Source organism: Blennius ocellaris, assembly GCF_963422515.1.
Source record: "Blennius ocellaris genome assembly, chromosome: 7".
Lineage (NCBI taxonomy): Eukaryota > Metazoa > Chordata > Actinopteri > Blenniiformes > Blenniidae > Blennius > Blennius ocellaris.
The window spans coordinates 20112545-20129618 of NC_137656.1; the positions used below are offsets into that span (position 1 = coordinate 20112545).

The following is a 17074-nucleotide window of genomic DNA, read 5'->3' on the forward strand; positions in this document are numbered from 1 at the left end:
TGCGTCTACATGCGTGGTCTATAATCATATGTGATCATGTTGGATGTGTGTGAGGGTTAAAACCAAAGCTGGAATGTCAACAAAACAAGTGTCATTGTGTACTCTTCCTAAGACAATGAGCTGAGAACAAATATGTTTGCAGCACACATGACTAGGTTTCCACTCCTTTAACTAAAATAAATCTAGATATACCAGTTATGCCATTCCTGAGTGATGTCATTTCTAATTAAATTTAATTAGTAAACCATAAGTGCGTATAATCAAAGAACAATAAAGAGTCCAGATTCACACTATAATTTAAGAAGTTTTATTCACGTACATACAGTATATAAACCTAGATTCTGGTGTGACTGAGTCAGCAAATATGTAACAATGTGAAATAATAAATACATTTTTATTCCTGCTCTGCAGCCATCTGTCTTTATAACTGGGCTGTTCTGTATAACAGATCAGGAAACAGCAACCAGAACCAACGACAACATCTGGAAGTATTACAATGATTTACCCAGCTGTGCTCGACATCGGTTCATTTTGTTGCTGCTATAGTTTGCGGTGAAGCGGGCGGCCAGGGAGTCACGGGAATGTGCAGAGATGCTCTAGTTTCAGACGTTTAGACTTGAGCTGCCTCCTCTTCATCCTCATCCTTTACCTGTGGAGACAAACACACACACACACAAACACAACACGCTCATACTGATGATCATATGGAAAAACACAGTCCAGCCAAGAGAACAAGTCTAGTTGACCTGAAACAACTATTTTCTTTATTGCAAATGTCATGGTTCAAATTCCACTGCGGCTTTAGTAAGTAAATCTAACATCACGATTTAGTAGAATGGAAACCCTCTGTACATTTGTCCCAGTTGAATATGTATCACAGAAACACAGCATTTCTATCACAGTGTTTTTCCTGCTTTTTTGGCACGAGCAGCTTGTTTCTGAAATCAGGTTTTATCACAGTAATTAAAAATCAAATACGATGAACTCAATAATCCTATAAAGATTTTTACACACCTGAACACAGAAACTTACATATTAGGACTGAGCTGATGAGATTTCTGATATAATGTATATTCAGCTCACACATAATAAAATGAGAATAAAATGAGCAAATGGGCCAAAAATAAGCTAAACCTAATGTGTGACTTTTTGCTCATGTAAAATGATGGCGTCATCTATGCAGCAGGCAGGAGGTAGAGAAACACAGAGCAAAGTATGTAAAGTAAGTAAGTAAAATACCAACATGATTTAAAGTTACAGTACTAAGGATCTCGTGCACTGTTTGGCCGTCTTTATTAATTTATAAAAGTCTTCAAAAAGAAATGTTTGAGGCTTTATTGCAACACAAATCCTGGTTTCGTCACGACTACATATGTGCTATGGGATGAAATCATAACCGGGAACAATCAGTGCAGATGAGTTAGAAGTGTGAAGGACTTCTTCTTTATGATGCAGGATTTAGACCTTGACAGAAAAAACGTCAGCAATTGTCATATTCGCTTGCTCTTATTTTACAATGAGGTGTGAAGAAATATTTTAGAATGACATGAATTCCACTCCTTTAACCAACATGATAAGACCAATCTGGAGGTATGGGTTTTATCAGCATCAGTTAGCCTTGATGTCTATTTGCATTTGGTGGTTGTATAACCGGCATGTTCGGGTGTTGCTTTATAGCGACTGGAAACGCCAACGACGCAAGTGTGAACAATAGAAACGGAGAACAAACCTGCTCCACTGATTCAACTTCAGGGACGTAAAACTGCAGCATGTTCTGGATTCCACTCTTCAAAGTGACAATGGAACTAGGGCAGCTGGTGCAAGAGCCCTGCAACTTCAATTTAACGACACCATCTTCAAAGCCTCGGTACAGGACATCGCCTCCGTCCTCCTGCACGGTGGGCCTGGACAGCCAGAGCAGCAGCAGATATGAGAAATGGACAGAAGGATCGGTGGGACAAGCAGCCGACCGTCAAAAGATTATAGCTTCGCAAGCTGTCACCTTATTCGAGTGTCCAGAAGTTCTTTAATCATCGCAACCACCTCGTCGTCGTCGTCTGACGGCGCTGAAAGACGATAGAGATTCCAGAGGTTTCGCATTCAAACACACGACTCCGACCCACTTTTTGTGTTTTAGCATGTTTGCTGACCTGTATCTGCATTTGGCTGGCTGTCCTCGTTCACTACAGGGACTCCAGAGGTGAAAAAGTCCATAATGGCAGCATACACATCTGGTTTGATTAATCCCCATTCCATGTTAGAATCAGACTGAAGTGGGGGGGTGGGGGGGGGGGGGCACACGACACACACACATTAAAGCAGTACCATTAATAGAGTGCTCAACCAGGAGATGAATATGATCTCAGCCTGTTTGTACCTTTGTGATGGTGATGAAGTCCGGGCCCAGGAAGACACTTTTGACTCCATCAATCCTAAAGAGCTGTCTGAAGACAATGCAGCACAAGACAGAAGGTTCAATACCTGAACATGTTTGAATATCTCAAGCATGCCAGATGCCTTCATGTGAAAACACTTTTGAATCACGCAACAGTAATTACTTCCACTGCCGTCAAACCTGAGTATCTTCAGATTGAACAAAAATAGTCAAACAGAGATTCTCACGTTGAGGTTTTGAGAAACTCCCTAATACATGTCTGGAGTCGCTGTTTTAAAAAAAAATCAAATTTTAAAAAATGGAGCTGCTCCATGAACAAGAGGATTTTTTTAATGTTAACTTTGCTCATACGTCCAGGTGTAAATTACCATGTTTATGTTCACTACTTCAGTGAAACAGAGTTTTTTATATGCAACTATAAGGAGTCAAATGATAGTTTACCTCCTGTCCTTCATTTCATCCTCCTCTGGGGGATGTCTGGGAGCATGTCTGTCACGTATCTTGTCTATGAGAGCAGCAGGGAAGTTTTACTGCTGGAGACGGCTTGTTCATTATAGTCACGTGGAAACTGGAAACTGGGAAATTCCCAACTGATAACTATCTCAGTTTCCATTTGTATGAATATATGATCACAGATCTGGTGCGGTCCTCCAACGTATAGTCACAATTGCTTTTTTGTAATTACATCAATGTGCACATAAGAAAATGAAGAGTGTGGGCTGGACTTCAGTCTGACGTGTTTGTAACGTAACAACTGTGTGGTTTCTACAGTCTATTAAAGAATTCAACTTAACTGATATATTGAGAAAGAATGATCCTGACCAGTTAATCTTCTCATGCTATTCTGCTGCCTGTCATTCTCCAGAACTCATTCCTTTTTGGTGTCTGCCGTCTCAAGAAGCTGCTATGATAGAAGCTTGATCTCAGATCATTCTCCAGTTTCAGTCTAAACTTGTCGCAAACACTGAATTTCCCCACAGGGTGGCACCTTAAGCCATTTTGCTTGAAGGATCCAGCATTTATTACGTTTATTAAGGTGAAAATTGAAGATTACTTTGAAAATACCACAACCCAAACCACAGCTGCAATTTGGTGGGAAGCTGTTAAAGCCTTCCTGAGAGGGCAGATGATAGGTTTGACAAGTTTTACACATAAATCCTGGAGGTTAGAGATAGAAGAGCCAAAGAAAAGGATAAAAGAAATTGAATCAAAACACTAAAAACACCAAAGAAAACAACACAAAGCTTTGAACAGTTTCTAAGAGAACATATACAGCACAGATCTTTCAGCTCCAGCTCTACAAAACCAAAAAGACTTTTTAGATTCATTGGACATCAAACCTATTAAAGAAAACTTTATGGCTGATTTAGATCTTGACAAAACTATTGAAGAAATAGGCTGGGGGGTGGGGGGCATTCCAGCACCAGATCCATATTGAAATGTATAAAATATTTTTATTTACTATTTTCATTTGTCTTTACTTGAAATGTATAGAGAGTATTTGCACCAGGACCAGAATGGTTTTGTCAACGGATGGCGTGTTTTCCTTGATGTACGACGAGTACTTCATATTGTGTTTGAAAAGTCAGGATGCTTCAACGCTGCTATTTTTTACACTGGATCACACTAGGGTGGGGTGGCGCTTCCTGTTTGAGACAATTCAACCACAAGGCAAGGATGTCCTCTGTCTCCACTATTATTTGCCGCGGCAATTGAGACACTTTCCATGGCAATTCGTAACCATACCCATACTCACTTAAAAGGCAACAACAACAACAATAATAATAATAATAATAATAATAATAATAATAATAATAATAATAATAATAATAATAATAATAATAATAGCCACAGCAGAGTGTGTGATCTGCATGTTGGATTTGTCACCAGTTTTATGCTTTATAATGTTACATTACTGATGCATCCTGAGCAGTTGATACTTGAACACACTCACAGTGGTGACCCATCGGCAGTGGGCTTCAAAGCAGTGAACCTATGGTTACTTCTTTCATCTCTAGGCCTAGGTTAAAAAAAAGTGTTTTACCTGGCTAATGGTGAGCAGAAAGCGTCACGCGGACCAGCAAAATTCATAGTTCCTGCTTCAAGAACTGTTCGACCAGGTAGAAACTTCATACTGTTTGGATTCGGTGTGTCTTGCGTCTGCACAAACATGGTTCTTCCTAAAAACAGAAAACACCAAGAACAAGAATGTATCACTAGTCATTATTGGGAGCTTATTCAGACTTGTGCGGCAGGCACTAAAATCAGATTGCATTATAATAACATCTGCTAGTAAAATCAGTATCAACATTTTCAATGCCAAAAATAAGAATGTTGCAGGATGCTTCATGAATACAAACCAGGAACAGCCCAGAGGGGGTTTTGCCATTTGTTTGAGACTCCGATGGTATGTGAAGGCCAATATAATCCACTGCTCCGACATCGACCGGCAGGAAGACTGAAATAAAACATACAGGAGATATAAAAGGTCACCACAGTATAGACATGTGAGGCACTCTTTCCACTCACTATCATTTACTGTAATACTGTCAGAGAGACAGTGAAACAATAAATTCACACATACGAGACAAGATATGTGCAGTATACTTCTCATGCATCCCTTTTGACCTATGTTGAAAGGACACTCCTTCAGATTGGAAAATTGTAAATCAATAGACATCAAACACACTTCAGATGTAAACTGCAAAATAATGCATGACCAACGAGCTCAATTGAGAAACAGCTTGTTTCTGGAAGCTCTCTCTCTCTCTCTCTCTCTCTCTCTCTCTCTCTCTCTCTCTCTCTCTCTCTCTCTCTCTCTCTCTCTCTCTCTCTCTCTCTCTCTCTCTCTCTCTCTCTCTCTCTCTCTCTCTCTCTCTCTCTCTCTCTCTCTCTCTCTCTCTCTCTCTCTCTATATATATATATATATATATGCATATAATTCTATAATGCATATAATTGTATTGGGAGTCAAGAGTCCTTGACCATGGCCCTTAATGAGACTGCGACTTAGAAGCAGGAGGGGTAAATGCCAAAGAAGGCTCATAAAGTATGATTAGTTAAGTTAATAACAAAGCATCTTCCAAAATCTGTTGGCATTTTTTTGATTTTCATATCCATAATCTTGGCCACAAACTTTATACATTGAAACTTCAAACTACCCCACCCCATACTTTTTAAACCCAAAATATGTAGTCCAATTTGTACCTTAAGGTACTTTTTCTATATGACATATGGCCTGCTGCTTTCTGTGAGTACATGCATGGCAACATGAAGTAAAAATAATTGCACATATGATATGTAACTGTCAAATAGAGTGTGCTCTCCTGTTGTGTCATTGAAGTTCCATTTTTACACAACATTTGTGACAGACACTCACTTACATTACTTGAAACACAACAGAATCATCATCACCATCTCTCATCTCAACAAAAGGACAATTTAGGGCAAATTGTGGTAAACTGGGTCATTTAATCTTTCTGCGTCAGCCCACTTTAACCAGCGTGCTAACCGGCTAGTTCATGTTAGCCTGACGTTGTTAACATTAAAGGTGCTTATATTTAAACCCACGATAAAATGAGAACGGAAATGACACTGCAATGGTCATTGCTGACAAACAGATAAACTTACGGACGTGAAAGTCTCGCAGAAAAAGCCAAAAGCCTCCCGACTTGTCTGTAACTCGACATGTTTGTTATGATTGCGTAAAAGGACGTAAGTGAACGGAAGTGACGTAGTGTTATTGTACGTTGAGGAAACGTGTCCCCCTCTAAACCTCATCCGGGTGCCAGCGAATGTACGCCACGAATTCGCCAGAAAAAGCTCCCGAATAAGTAGGGGTAAAAATGCCGTCTAGCAAGAACTTCAGGAGGAGAAAGACGTCGTCAGATGAGGAGGAGGAGGACGAAACCACCAAAGAAGTGAGGTAAAGTCGATCACTCAGTTTGTTTTTGACAGAAATACACCCGTTAAGAAACGCTTCGGTGAAGGAAACACGCTAGCAAGAGAGCAACATCCAGGCGTTTCTTTCCCTCTAAATAATTCTTATTTATCTTTCTGTATGTTTTTAATAAATAAACTCGATCACTTCGTATGATTTCTGTGTTCTTTTTCGATTAGATCAAAGGTGGAAGAAGCCAAAGAGCTTCAGAGTCTGCGGAGACGACAGAATGGAGTCAGGTAACAAAAAGCAGCAGCTTTTTTATTTTCCTTAATTTCACATTCTAACGTATCCGCCACAAACTGTATTTCTAATATCATTTATGCACTCATAATATGATGATCTATACTTGGAAGTGACGCTACTCTGGAAATTAACCCTTAATACTGGTATAAACAGACTGAGGTTTAACAAGTTCGTCTTAAATGATCTTTAGCCTCAACAAGGAGGCTCATTTTGAATGTATTCTGATTAAGTATAGTGTAGATTTTATATAAACCAGGGGTAGCAGAATCTATTTGTTTCAAAATTATTTGCATCAAAGCAAACTAAAGGTTTGACTATAAGTAAAATCCGCTTTGACGAGCCAATTTCAGGCTGCCTATGTTTACTGGTATTTCATTTAAACTACATTTATTGTGGCCGCACTTTGTAGAGTCACTCAACCGTTTTCATAGAATCACTTTGTAGTGAATATTTTTCAACACTAAACTGCCAGTCCGTTTTTGTTTTTGAAGCATTTTCTCAAAGATAACACACATCTACCTTTCTTTAGTGTCACGGCCTTATTGGCTGGAGAGAAGCTGCCACCAGAAGCAGAAATCGATGTGAGTCATGCTTTAAGGTTTCCGTAATATTAATTTCACAACCTGTTATGCATTAAATCGGATAAAAAAAATAAAATAAAATCTCAACAGAATGACCCCTTCAAACTTAAGACCGGAGGCATTGTTGACATGAAGAACGTGAAAGACAGAAACAGAGACATGTAAGTGACTCCAACTGCTTCATGGATTCCTGTTGTGTCATTTTGAAACATTGCACTCTTCATTTCGTTGGACCTTAAACAACATTCACCTCCCGTGCAGGACAGAGGACGACACAGACCTCAACCTGGGGACATCGTTCTCAGCTGAGACCAACAGAAGAGACGAGGATGCAGACATGTATGTGTTTTTTTTTTTTTATCACATTGACACACACACTTCTTCAGGTTTTTTTTTTTTTATTTTATTGAAAAAAGACATTTTTAAATACATTACAGTCATTCCAATGTGCTTTTATAGAGAAAATAGAAAAGCCCAACATATCCACATGAGCAAGCAGGTGTGTTTGCGACTGTCGAAAGGAAAAACTCCCCCCAACCAAGTGTTGATCAACATGCGATTGTCATCCAAGTCCATAATGTTAAATTTCACAGGGTACTTGTATTTCATTGATCTCTGCTTTATCCGGATTTCACAGGCCCACGTGTTTGGTTGACACTTTAAACGTATATATTTTAAGCTGCTTACGGGGCTTCATGGCAGAAGTTCATGATCTCCCTTTGCAGGATGAAATACATTGAGACGGAGTTAAAGAAGAAGAAAGGCCTGGTGGAGGCGGAGGAACAGAAAGTGAAGGTGAAGAACGCGGAGGACCACTTGTACGAGCTGCCAGAAAACATTCGAGTGAACTCTGCCAAGAAGACAGAGGAGATGTTATCCAATCAGATGCTGAGTGGGATCCCTGAAGTGGATCTTGGTATTGAGTACGTACACAATATTCCCGAGTTGAAGTAGAAAGATGTTCTTTTTCTTTATTGAGACGTGGCAACAGTTTTTTGGGGTTTTGTTTACTTCTCAGTGCAAAGATAAAGAACATAATCCAGACGGAGGACGCGAAGGCCAAACTCATTGCGGAGCAACGGAACAAGAAGAAAGACCAGGGCACGTCGTTCGTCCCCACCAACATCGCCGTCAACTACGTCCAACACAACCGCTGTGAGTTCTTTCGACAGCCACGTGACGCGCAACTCCTGAAGGCAACGGGAGATCAACATTTTGCTGATCTCGCGATGTGTTCTTCTCTCAGTTTATCACGAGGACTCGAACGCACCGCAGAGGCACCACAGACACAGAGAAGAGCCCAAAGCCCGACCGCTGCGTGTCGGCGACACCGAGAAACCAGGGCCCGAGGGTGAGGGCAAAATACTGGTCCCTTCGGTTTTACATCAGCAGTTAGGATCCCTTCACAAGCAATATGTTTCTTTGAGATTACAAAACTTAATCTTTTTTTTTTTTTATTATCTGCAGCTCCATCACCACCCAACTACCGCAAGCGTCCAAACAACGAGAAGGCCACAGACGACTATCACTATGAGAAGTTCAAGAAGATGAACCGAAGATATTAAGGAACGTGATGGTTCTTCTGTCTTTTTGAATTACTGCATTTAATGTCCTTTTTTCAGATTTAGCTGCAATAGTCAGTCATGAATTGGTTTCTCTAAGCAGCTGTTATTAGTCTCAAACACAATGTTGTATTTCTTTATAGCGCCCATTTTTCATCTTTAAGAGGTTAGTTTAATATGTACTGGGATCGTTTGCCCGGTCTCCCCCAGGACGCTCGACATCCAAGCAATCGGAGAGAAAAAATGCGGAAAGACGTCAAACTAAGAAAATAATCCAGTTTTTAAATTTCAAGTTTGTATAAAACTTCAAACTGCAGTCTTGTGTTGCATTGCTTTCACACACTTTTGATTAAAAACATAAAACCAACATTTTTTCCCCCTCATTCTTTATTTAATATCTTCATAGGGAAGTAAAAAAAAAAAGCTGCCATCATATTACAAATGCAAACTCGCAACAAAGAACTTATATTTTAAAACTACCAGCATAAAAAAAAAAAAGTATCATCATAGACTATACATTAAACTTAAACAGCGGAATGTGACTCTTATTACGGCTTTATGGGCCGTTAGTTTTACACATTTACCCAATAATGCTAAAAAAAAAATTCAAAATCTGCAAAGTTTTAGTCCAGTAGGAACTGGAACATAGACCAGCCGGACTCCCAACGCGTCACGGTTTCTCTGAGGAAGCCGTCCCATGTCCATTGAGGTGGTGCGGCGGGGGGTTGGCCTCCTGCGACGGGGGACCGTCGGCGTCGCCCTGCGTGGAGCTGCAGCTGCTGTCGGACGACGCCCAGCTGTCCCTGCGCCGGTAGGCCTCGCACAGCGGCAGGTCAGTGGTGTCCCACTGACTGTAGCTTTGCAGCGCGGAAACCAGCGGGAGGCAAAGAGGTTCAGCGCAGCACAGAAAGAGAGGAGCAGACGAGAGCGACAAGTCAGAATAAAAGCACACCCGTAAAACAGGAGCACATGAAAAGCACACGCCCGACAGCGACACGGAGGGTTATTGCAGAAGCACCGGAAAAACGCTACGGCTCAGAGGGACGGCGGCTCGTCTGCTTATCTAGGTGCGGCGTGAAGGATGAGATTAGTGGCTGATGGAGGAAGAGGCAGTGGAAGAGCAGCAAGGAACGCAAGCCCACAACCCGACGTGCTCCACACAGGACTGAGACACTTCTCAACACACACAAAAAAAACAAAAAAACAAGACAAACTACTTCAGCGTTTTGTCTTTACTTTTATTTTTCAATCACTTCCAGTCTGTTGGAACAGCTTGAAAAAAAAAAAAAAGAAGTGACACACGTACATCTGCACCTCGTGTGACCGCTTACAGCTTTTGTTCCGAGGGACGGAATCCACAAGGTATAAAACTCCCAAATCTTTTTATAGGAAACATCTACGTGAGAAACTTAAAGCCTCGGATTTAACAGCAAACACTTGTGTTTAAATGTACATCTTGGTTTATCTTTAAAAAGGTACAGTATGTAATATTTTTACTCAAAAAACGTTCAACCTGAAAAACAAACAAAAAAAAAATCAGAATGTTGCAGTCAACAAGCGAGCCGGCATTCTGTCAGCAATACCACGTTGTACCACAAGGTGGTGCAGTGGAGTCTAACGCTGTGACAAGAACAAAAAAGCTCAATTAAACTTCAAGCGACAGTGACGCACTGCTGCCACCTGGTGGACAAAGGTGACATTACCTGAATGTTTACAAATTGTACCTTTAAAATAAAAGACAGACTGTTATCATATATATGCTTTAATTAGCAATTATATTAATTTTCATGGTTGATACATTATAAATCTCTTCTTTCATTGTATAAATCTAGTAGAACTTGTAACCAGTATGGACACATTAGAAAAAAAATCAAGGCCTTAAATTATCGCTTCCATTGAATTAGTTGTATCATAAATGCACTTGGAGTTCTCACCGCTTACAAATATCTAAAGGGTTACTCTTTTGCATGTTCGCCCCAGTTTATTTGTGAAAATGTTTGAAAGCGGAAAAGTCTATTAAGAATTTGGTCAGAAACCTGCAGTAAAACCAGGACGGTTGCTTTTTGGTTTAGCTTCAATCCCCCCCGCAACATGAAAAAAGCATTTTGACTTTCAGAGTTGTATATATTGCTCATAAATACACTTTGAAAAGGGAAAGTCGAGTGGTCTGTCCCTTTAAGGCCTCCCTGCTTTAACCATGTGAGGAGAACAGCCAAAGCACTGGTTCATCATGATGACATGAAGGCACCGGGTGAGAGTTGAGGCGTCACGACGACCTCAGCAGCCATCTTTGGAGATGGATGTTTGGCGGTTTTAGAAGTGGGGATTAAACCAACAGTGAATGGTAAAAAGTGAGACAGTACATGGTGCTGGGCATGGGCGGGAGAGATGGGCGGTGCGGAGGAATGGGGGAGGGAGGTAGGGGTGGGGTGGGGGGGTGGTTGAGCCTACTTGTACCTGGAGGAGTAATATTCTTCCTCGAGCTCATACAGGTCGACGGCGATCTCGTCCCGGAGCGACGTGAGCTTCTTGTCGCACTCCTCCTGCAGCGAGCGGAGCTGCTGGTTCTGCAGGCTGATGGCGTCGTTGACGGAGGGGAAGTCGTCGCCGGCGCGTACCTGACACAGTCACACACGAGAGCTTTAGAAACTCACCGTCACCTTCTGCACCGCAGGTGAAGTGGGGCAGTGCACACAAACCAGTGGTTTACCAGCAACGCCTACTGAACTTAACGTCCAAGATGGGATGAATAACAGAAATTAAGGCTGGCATGCTGCAAAATCTGTAATTAATACAGAAAAAAAAAATCTCTCAAACCACAGTTTTACGGTAATTTACAGACTATTCAGTGCGTGCTGCACCCGCCAAATGTAAAAAGAAAAAAGAAGGTCGGAGCTAAATGATGTACTTGAACACATCACCCATGTATCAGAGGCCTGAAGCTCGTTAACCAGTAAAAATCCATAAACTAGCCACTGTGTGAAAAAAAATAGTGGCTAATTGTCCGGAAATCACGGTATTTGAAAATACAACCAAAAACACTAATTTAATGGAGGAACCCAAAGGTTTAGCTGTATTTGAAATAGTACATACCGCTTTTAAAATAAACAAATTAATGCATTAGAACAAGAGCAGCGTCACATCCTTGTTGCAGGCGTCAGCGGCATGTCTGACACTTTCTCATGAGATCGTATGTGTGATATTCCCGCTTGTTTCTGCAAGTATTACAATGGCATGCCCTTTGTAAGTAAAACAATGTGGTTGGTAAACCGAGCAACCTGCAATCTCAACTTCACGCCCAGACAAAACATTCGACAATGAAATGAAGAAGAAACGTCCTGAAATCAGGCATCGAGCACTTGAAAGGCATTTTAAACCCAAACTACAACAGTTTCAGAAGTTTTAAATACTTCCATACTCATAAAAACAGCGACGAACATCAAAAACAACACCTTTATTGCAACAAAACTGCAACAGATTCAATATCAGATTATGCAGAGATAAAATGATTCACATATTATTGTGTTGATTTCCTTTGATTGACTATTATTATTAGGCTGACAGCACTGTGCTTGCTGAAGTGGGTGTCGAGTGTGCACACACACACACACACAATGCACACACAGAGAGAGTGTTTTTGCAAATACTCACAATGTTGGCTGCTCTGACATGCATCTCGTAATGGTCCTGCTCTGCTTGGGTCGGTCTTGATACCTGCGTCTCATCCTCGATCTGGACAAAGAAACACACGTCCCGTCATTTCAGCCACTTTTTTAAATATGGAAGGTTTGTAAGGGTGTAAATATCTTGGTTGCCGCATTAGAAAAAATATGGGCAAGCAATTCAGTAACATGCAAAGTGGATTAGCGTTCGCCTTATTTAGATCATTAAAAGACGTTTTAGTAACATATCAGGATGAGGCGGCTTCTCAAACGTCCAACATGATGCAGTCAAATATGTCACTGCTGATATCCCCTCATTTCAAAATGTCCCCTCCTGTTCCACTGAGATAAGAAATCATATCTATCACGGTATGTGCAGAGTGTTGACATCTGGAAACAATATCGATCCAGCCTGAATTAGATCCTGAAAGCGGTCATAAAGACATCGGTGCTTCAGTTTGAACGCTCATTGCTGATTTAAATCTGTATTTTTACATGCTTTTGTTCTTTTTCTAGTCTTGTGATTGTTTTGTAATTTTTATATTCCCTAAACACATTTATGTATCTATAATAATGTCGTTAAGAAACTAATAACGTCTCAGAGGTTGTGACACAGAGCTGAGGAGACGCCTTAACGACACACGGTGACATCAGAAGCCAATAATTATTAACGCCGAAGACCCGTATAATATTTGCTATGGTGGTGCAATAGTTTCAGGAAAAAGAAGGTGTACATATAACTGCAATTGGTTCTCACAGGGGTTTTACTCTCTCCCATACATCTATGCTTTGTCACTCATCAAGTAGTAGTTTTATTTGTCTTATTATAGATGTCATATATATTATTGTTAATATTTGTTTGGCTCAATAGGTAATAAAAAGTGTTAGTTAAATTAACTTTATTTAAATTTAAATACAGAAGGCCACTTTTTTCACCCTCAAGTCTTTGCACTAAAACCTATTTCATGACTTTGATTCAGCTCCACTACATTTCGCAAAATACAACACAACTAATCAAACTTTATTAATCCCCTTAGAGAAATTTTTTTTTTTTTACATGTAACCATCCCATTTCTAGGATGCAGTGTGCAGCCACATTGAGGCCTCCTGGGGTGTTGTTCGGGGTCACGCTCACAGACCCACAGTGGCAACAGGTCAGGTGTGGGAATTCAACCTGCGACGTCTTGAAACCGACAACTTATATATATCACACACCAACTTTCTTTTATCTCTAACAAGAAACAAACAAAAAAATATGCAGGGAAAATATATAGAATTATTAAAATAGTGCAAAATGTATAAATAACAAATATAAAACACAAGAAGTTATTATTTATAAGTATGCAAGTAATAATTCCATTAGTCAAGACTTGTCTACGTTCAGTCTGTAGGTTCAGTTCAACTATAATCCTGCAGAGCAAACCTGTTTTCTCAGGTGGAACAAACCTTGAAACGTTTGCCAACCAATGCTGGAGTATTTTGGAATATTTCAGTTGTGGTGTTCCAGTTTGAAAACTTGTGACAGTTTTAATATGTGACAGTTTGTAACACACTGCAAAACAATTGAGATGATAAAAGGTCCACATTTGCAGACATATATATATATATATTACACCGTTACTCCACACATGATAGAATATAACAGAATAGAATGTTAAAATATGAACCGAGTCAGAATAAAAATGATATATGTAAATCTCATCTCCGCATGGAGGCGTGACAATGACTGGCAAACACAACAAAACACTATTTAGTGGGAAGAGTTGAACACAAAACCAACAGTTTAACTGAATTAGTCTCGTTCAAGCATCTCGAAGACATCAGATTGTTTTTAGACTAATCAGGCTCGTTTTATCAGCAGATCATTATGAGGCTTTGGAGACGAGTTTCCACTTTGATCACAGAGGTGAGAGATGATCTGACGCCCTTATGTTAGCAGATTAATCGCATTAAAACAAGTTTCCACTTTGAAGAACCACAGTGAGAGGAGGAGGAGGAGGATCTCCTCTCTTACCTTGGCAGTTTTGATGATCTCTGTGAAGTTGTCCATGATGGACTTGATGTCATCTTTCAGCCTCTTGTTGTAGTTCTGCAGCAGAGTCTCTTTGCTCTGCGGAAGCGCTCTCTGTGTGGCCATCGCGCCCAGCAGAGGTCCACTCTTCACAAAACAAGCTGAAAACGCTCCTTTGGAGTTTTAAAACAAGCTGAACATCGTTCACGAGCGAAGCTAGCTAACAACCTCTCGCGCGCTCCTGCAACAAAAGCGTCAACTCACCGGCGATGTTAGTTTCACAAACGTAAACCTTCATAAATACACTTTAAGGATTAATAAAGGTTTCCATCCCCCCATCTAATGCTTCTAATCCACTACTTTGCAGAAATAAAAAGGTCGCCGTTTAATGAAAGGAAATGTGCTCCCGCCTCTTCTTCTTTGTTGTAACGGTGGTTCATACATGTACCGTCAGTGTAGCAGCGCCCCCTGGCGGCAGCTTTGCTAACTACATCAAGAGTAATCAGGAGACCAGGGGCCTCATTTATAAAACTGTGCGTAGGATTGACGTCAAAATTGGCGTACGCACGAAACACAGAAAGTGCGTACGCACAAAAATATCCTGATTTATAAAACAGTGCGCACGCACGTCCTACGCCGATTTCCCTTTATAAATCACAATCCACTCTAAATGTGGCGCACCTGTGTGCGGGTCATACCACGCCCATATTTGTCCATGAATATTCAGAGAAACGCCTCTCATGAATATGGATTCATGACTGAAAGCATGCCGAAAGCAGAAAGAAAAGCCAAGAAACGCAATTTCACCCAGTGTGAGGTGGAAGTTCTGGTCGGGGAGGTGGAGAAGAGGAAGGCGATATTATTTGGTGGACACAGTGTTGGGGTCACCAACGCCAAAAAAGCTCTAGAGTGGCAGCATGTGGCGGATGGTGTCAATGCTGTTGCCTCAGAAGGTCGGAGTGTGGCTGAGGTGAAAAAAAGTGGTCAGACATCAAAGTAGACACAAAAAAGCGCCTGGCGTCACACAGGCAGAGCGTCTGTGCCCCGGGCGGGGGAACGGGCCCTCCGGAGCTCACCCCGCTGGAGGAACAACTGGCGGGGATCATCGGGGAATCCCTCCTGAGTGGAGTGGTGACGGAGGTGGAGGGGGACACCCAGGCCCGCCCCTCCCTACACGCAGAACACGCGCTGTGCGTAGGGCCCCGCGATCCATGGGGGCCCCATTTTGCGCAAGTGAATTGAATTTCCCTCGGGATCAATAAAGTATCATCATTCTCTGCAAATGCGCAAAGGATGCGCGTGCATTATGCCGAGAGGCGCGTAGAACACCGCCACCAAGTCAGCCCGAGGCAGGAGAGAGAGAGAGAGAGAGAGAGAGAGAGAGAGAGAGAGACGGCTTCCAAACGTCAATACGATTCAGGAGCTAGCAAAAGAAAGAAAAAGTCCAAACAAGAGGCTCGTGCTTCACTTGAAGGTGGGGATGTTGTTGAAATAAAAAAGATTGTTCCACTTTTGATCTATAAAGTTCTTGTTCCACTGTTGATAGAGGCTGTTCATTTGATTCGTTAGCAATTAAATTTATTATTATTATTATCATTATTATTATTAATGGTAGTAGTAGTAGTAGTAGTAGTAGTATTAGTATCATTAGTATTATTATGTTATTGGAAGGGGGGCCCCAAAATAAAATCCTGCTTAGGGCCCCCACTTGGCCAGGGGCGGCCCTGGGAACACCGCCGCCTGCCCTTCAGGAGCCCGATGGTGCGCTCCACAATACTGCGCGCCTGGCTGTGGCGCAGATTCTAGGTCCTCTCCTCTGCGCCTTGTGGGTTAGGAAAAGGGGTGAGCAGCCACCGCTTGAGGGGGTCTCCACTGTCGCCTGCAAGGTCGGTGAACGGGTTAAACACTCCTACAAAATTGCAAGTCTCAGGATTTCCACATTAATTATCCGTACCGAGAAGCCACCCATCACGTACAGCGCCGGCTCCAGTCTGCGCCCAACACTGCTATATGAGCTATATGATATAGGATATTACACTGCATTCATATCAGTGTAAACATAATTTGCCCTACTGTTGTCTTACTATTGTCTTAATCATATGTTTCCCGTGTGCACTCCAGGGAGTATGTTTGTATATTCATTGTAGAAATTTTATTTTTTACTATCCACTTCTTGCAAATACACTGTCCATATATGAGAGGTCATATAACTTTATTTTACACGATCGGTTTCACACAGTTTCTCCCGTTTCGTTCTTCTGCCATCGGTGGCGCAGTTTCTCCTTCCCCCAGTTATGTGCGTACGCATGGGTCAGAGTTGGCGTGGAGGACCGCACATTTTCCCGTCAAGTTCTCTTTTTATAAATCCCACGGTTTGCGTAGAGAGTGGCGTACGCATTCTTTTGTGCGTACGCAACGTTTATAAATGAGGCCCCAGGGGCCCCAGGGGCCTCATTTATAAACGTTGCGTACGCACCTCACCTCACCTCACCTCAGCCACACTCCGACCTTCTGAGGCCACAGCATTGACACCATCCGCCACATGCTGCCACTCTAGAGCTTTTTTGGCGTTGGTGACCCCAACACTGTGTCCACCAAATAATATCGCCTTCCTCTTCTCCACCTCCCCGACGAGAACTTCCACCTCACACTGGGTCAAATTGCGTTTCTTGGCTTT

The 17074-nt window shown here is 41.7% G+C and overlaps 3 protein-coding genes across 3 annotated transcripts; 1 reads left to right on the forward strand and 2 right to left on the reverse strand.

Moving 5' to 3' along the window:
• Positions 1-307: 307 nt before the first annotated feature.
• On the reverse strand, positions 308-6108 carry nfu1 (NFU1 iron-sulfur cluster scaffold homolog). The gene is made up of 8 exons (XM_080500118.1): positions 6026-6108; positions 4756-4853; positions 4440-4575; positions 2378-2444; positions 2151-2268; positions 2003-2066; positions 1730-1904; positions 308-649 (listed from the first exon to the last, which is right to left on the reverse strand). The coding sequence occupies exons 1-8, from the start codon at positions 6082-6084 to the stop codon at positions 611-613; spliced, it is 756 nt and encodes a 251-aa protein (XP_080356244.1). The 5' UTR covers positions 6085-6108; the 3' UTR covers positions 308-610.
• Positions 6109-6181: 73 nt separating this feature from the next.
• cUnh9orf78 (chromosome Un C9orf78 homolog) lies at positions 6182-9091 on the forward strand. Its single transcript, XM_080499883.1, has 9 exons — positions 6182-6320; positions 6515-6574; positions 7111-7162; positions 7253-7323; positions 7424-7501; positions 7888-8085; positions 8181-8317; positions 8409-8513; positions 8630-9091. The coding sequence occupies exons 1-9, from the start codon at positions 6241-6243 to the stop codon at positions 8725-8727; spliced, it is 879 nt and encodes a 292-aa protein (XP_080356009.1). The 5' UTR covers positions 6182-6240; the 3' UTR covers positions 8728-9091.
• A 900-nt stretch (positions 9092-9991) lies between these two features.
• On the reverse strand, positions 9992-14796 carry med22 (mediator complex subunit 22). The gene is made up of 3 exons (XM_080499035.1): positions 14401-14796; positions 12376-12456; positions 9992-11342 (listed from the first exon to the last, which is right to left on the reverse strand). Exons 1-3 carry the CDS (start codon positions 14521-14523, stop codon positions 11172-11174), a joined length of 375 nt encoding a protein of 124 aa, XP_080355161.1. The 5' UTR covers positions 14524-14796; the 3' UTR covers positions 9992-11171.
• Positions 14797-17074: the final 2278 nt, after the last annotated feature.

Excerpts from the sequence above, each read along its gene's own strand:
- nfu1 (XM_080500118.1), bottom strand. The coding sequence starts at position 6,084 with ATGTCGAGTTACAGACAAGTCGGGAGGCTTTTGGCTTTTTCTGCGAGA. Across the intron at positions 4,576-4,755 it reads CCCCCTCTGGGCTGTTCCTG|GAAGAACCATGTTTGTGCAG; the intron begins GTTTGTATTCAT and ends TTCTGTTTTTAG. Across the intron at positions 650-1,729 it reads AAGTTGAATCAGTGGAGCAG|GTAAAGGATGAGGATGAAGA; the intron begins GTTTGTTCTCCG and ends TTGTCTCCACAG.
- med22 (XM_080499035.1), bottom strand. The coding sequence starts at position 14,523 with ATGGCCACACAGAGAGCGCTTCCGCAGAGCAAAGAGACTCTGCTGCAG. Across the intron at positions 12,457-14,400 it reads AGATCATCAAAACTGCCAAG|ATCGAGGATGAGACGCAGGT; the intron begins GTAAGAGAGGAG and ends TTCTTTGTCCAG. Across the intron at positions 11,343-12,375 it reads ATGTCAGAGCAGCCAACATT|GTACGCGCCGGCGACGACTT; the intron begins GTGAGTATTTGC and ends TGACTGTGTCAG.
- cUnh9orf78 (XM_080499883.1), top strand. The coding sequence starts at position 6,241 with ATGCCGTCTAGCAAGAACTTCAGGAGGAGAAAGACGTCGTCAGATGAG. Across the intron at positions 7,163-7,252 it reads CACCAGAAGCAGAAATCGAT|AATGACCCCTTCAAACTTAA; the intron begins GTGAGTCATGCT and ends AAATCTCAACAG. Across the intron at positions 8,086-8,180 it reads GAAGTGGATCTTGGTATTGA|TGCAAAGATAAAGAACATAA; the intron begins GTACGTACACAA and ends TTTACTTCTCAG.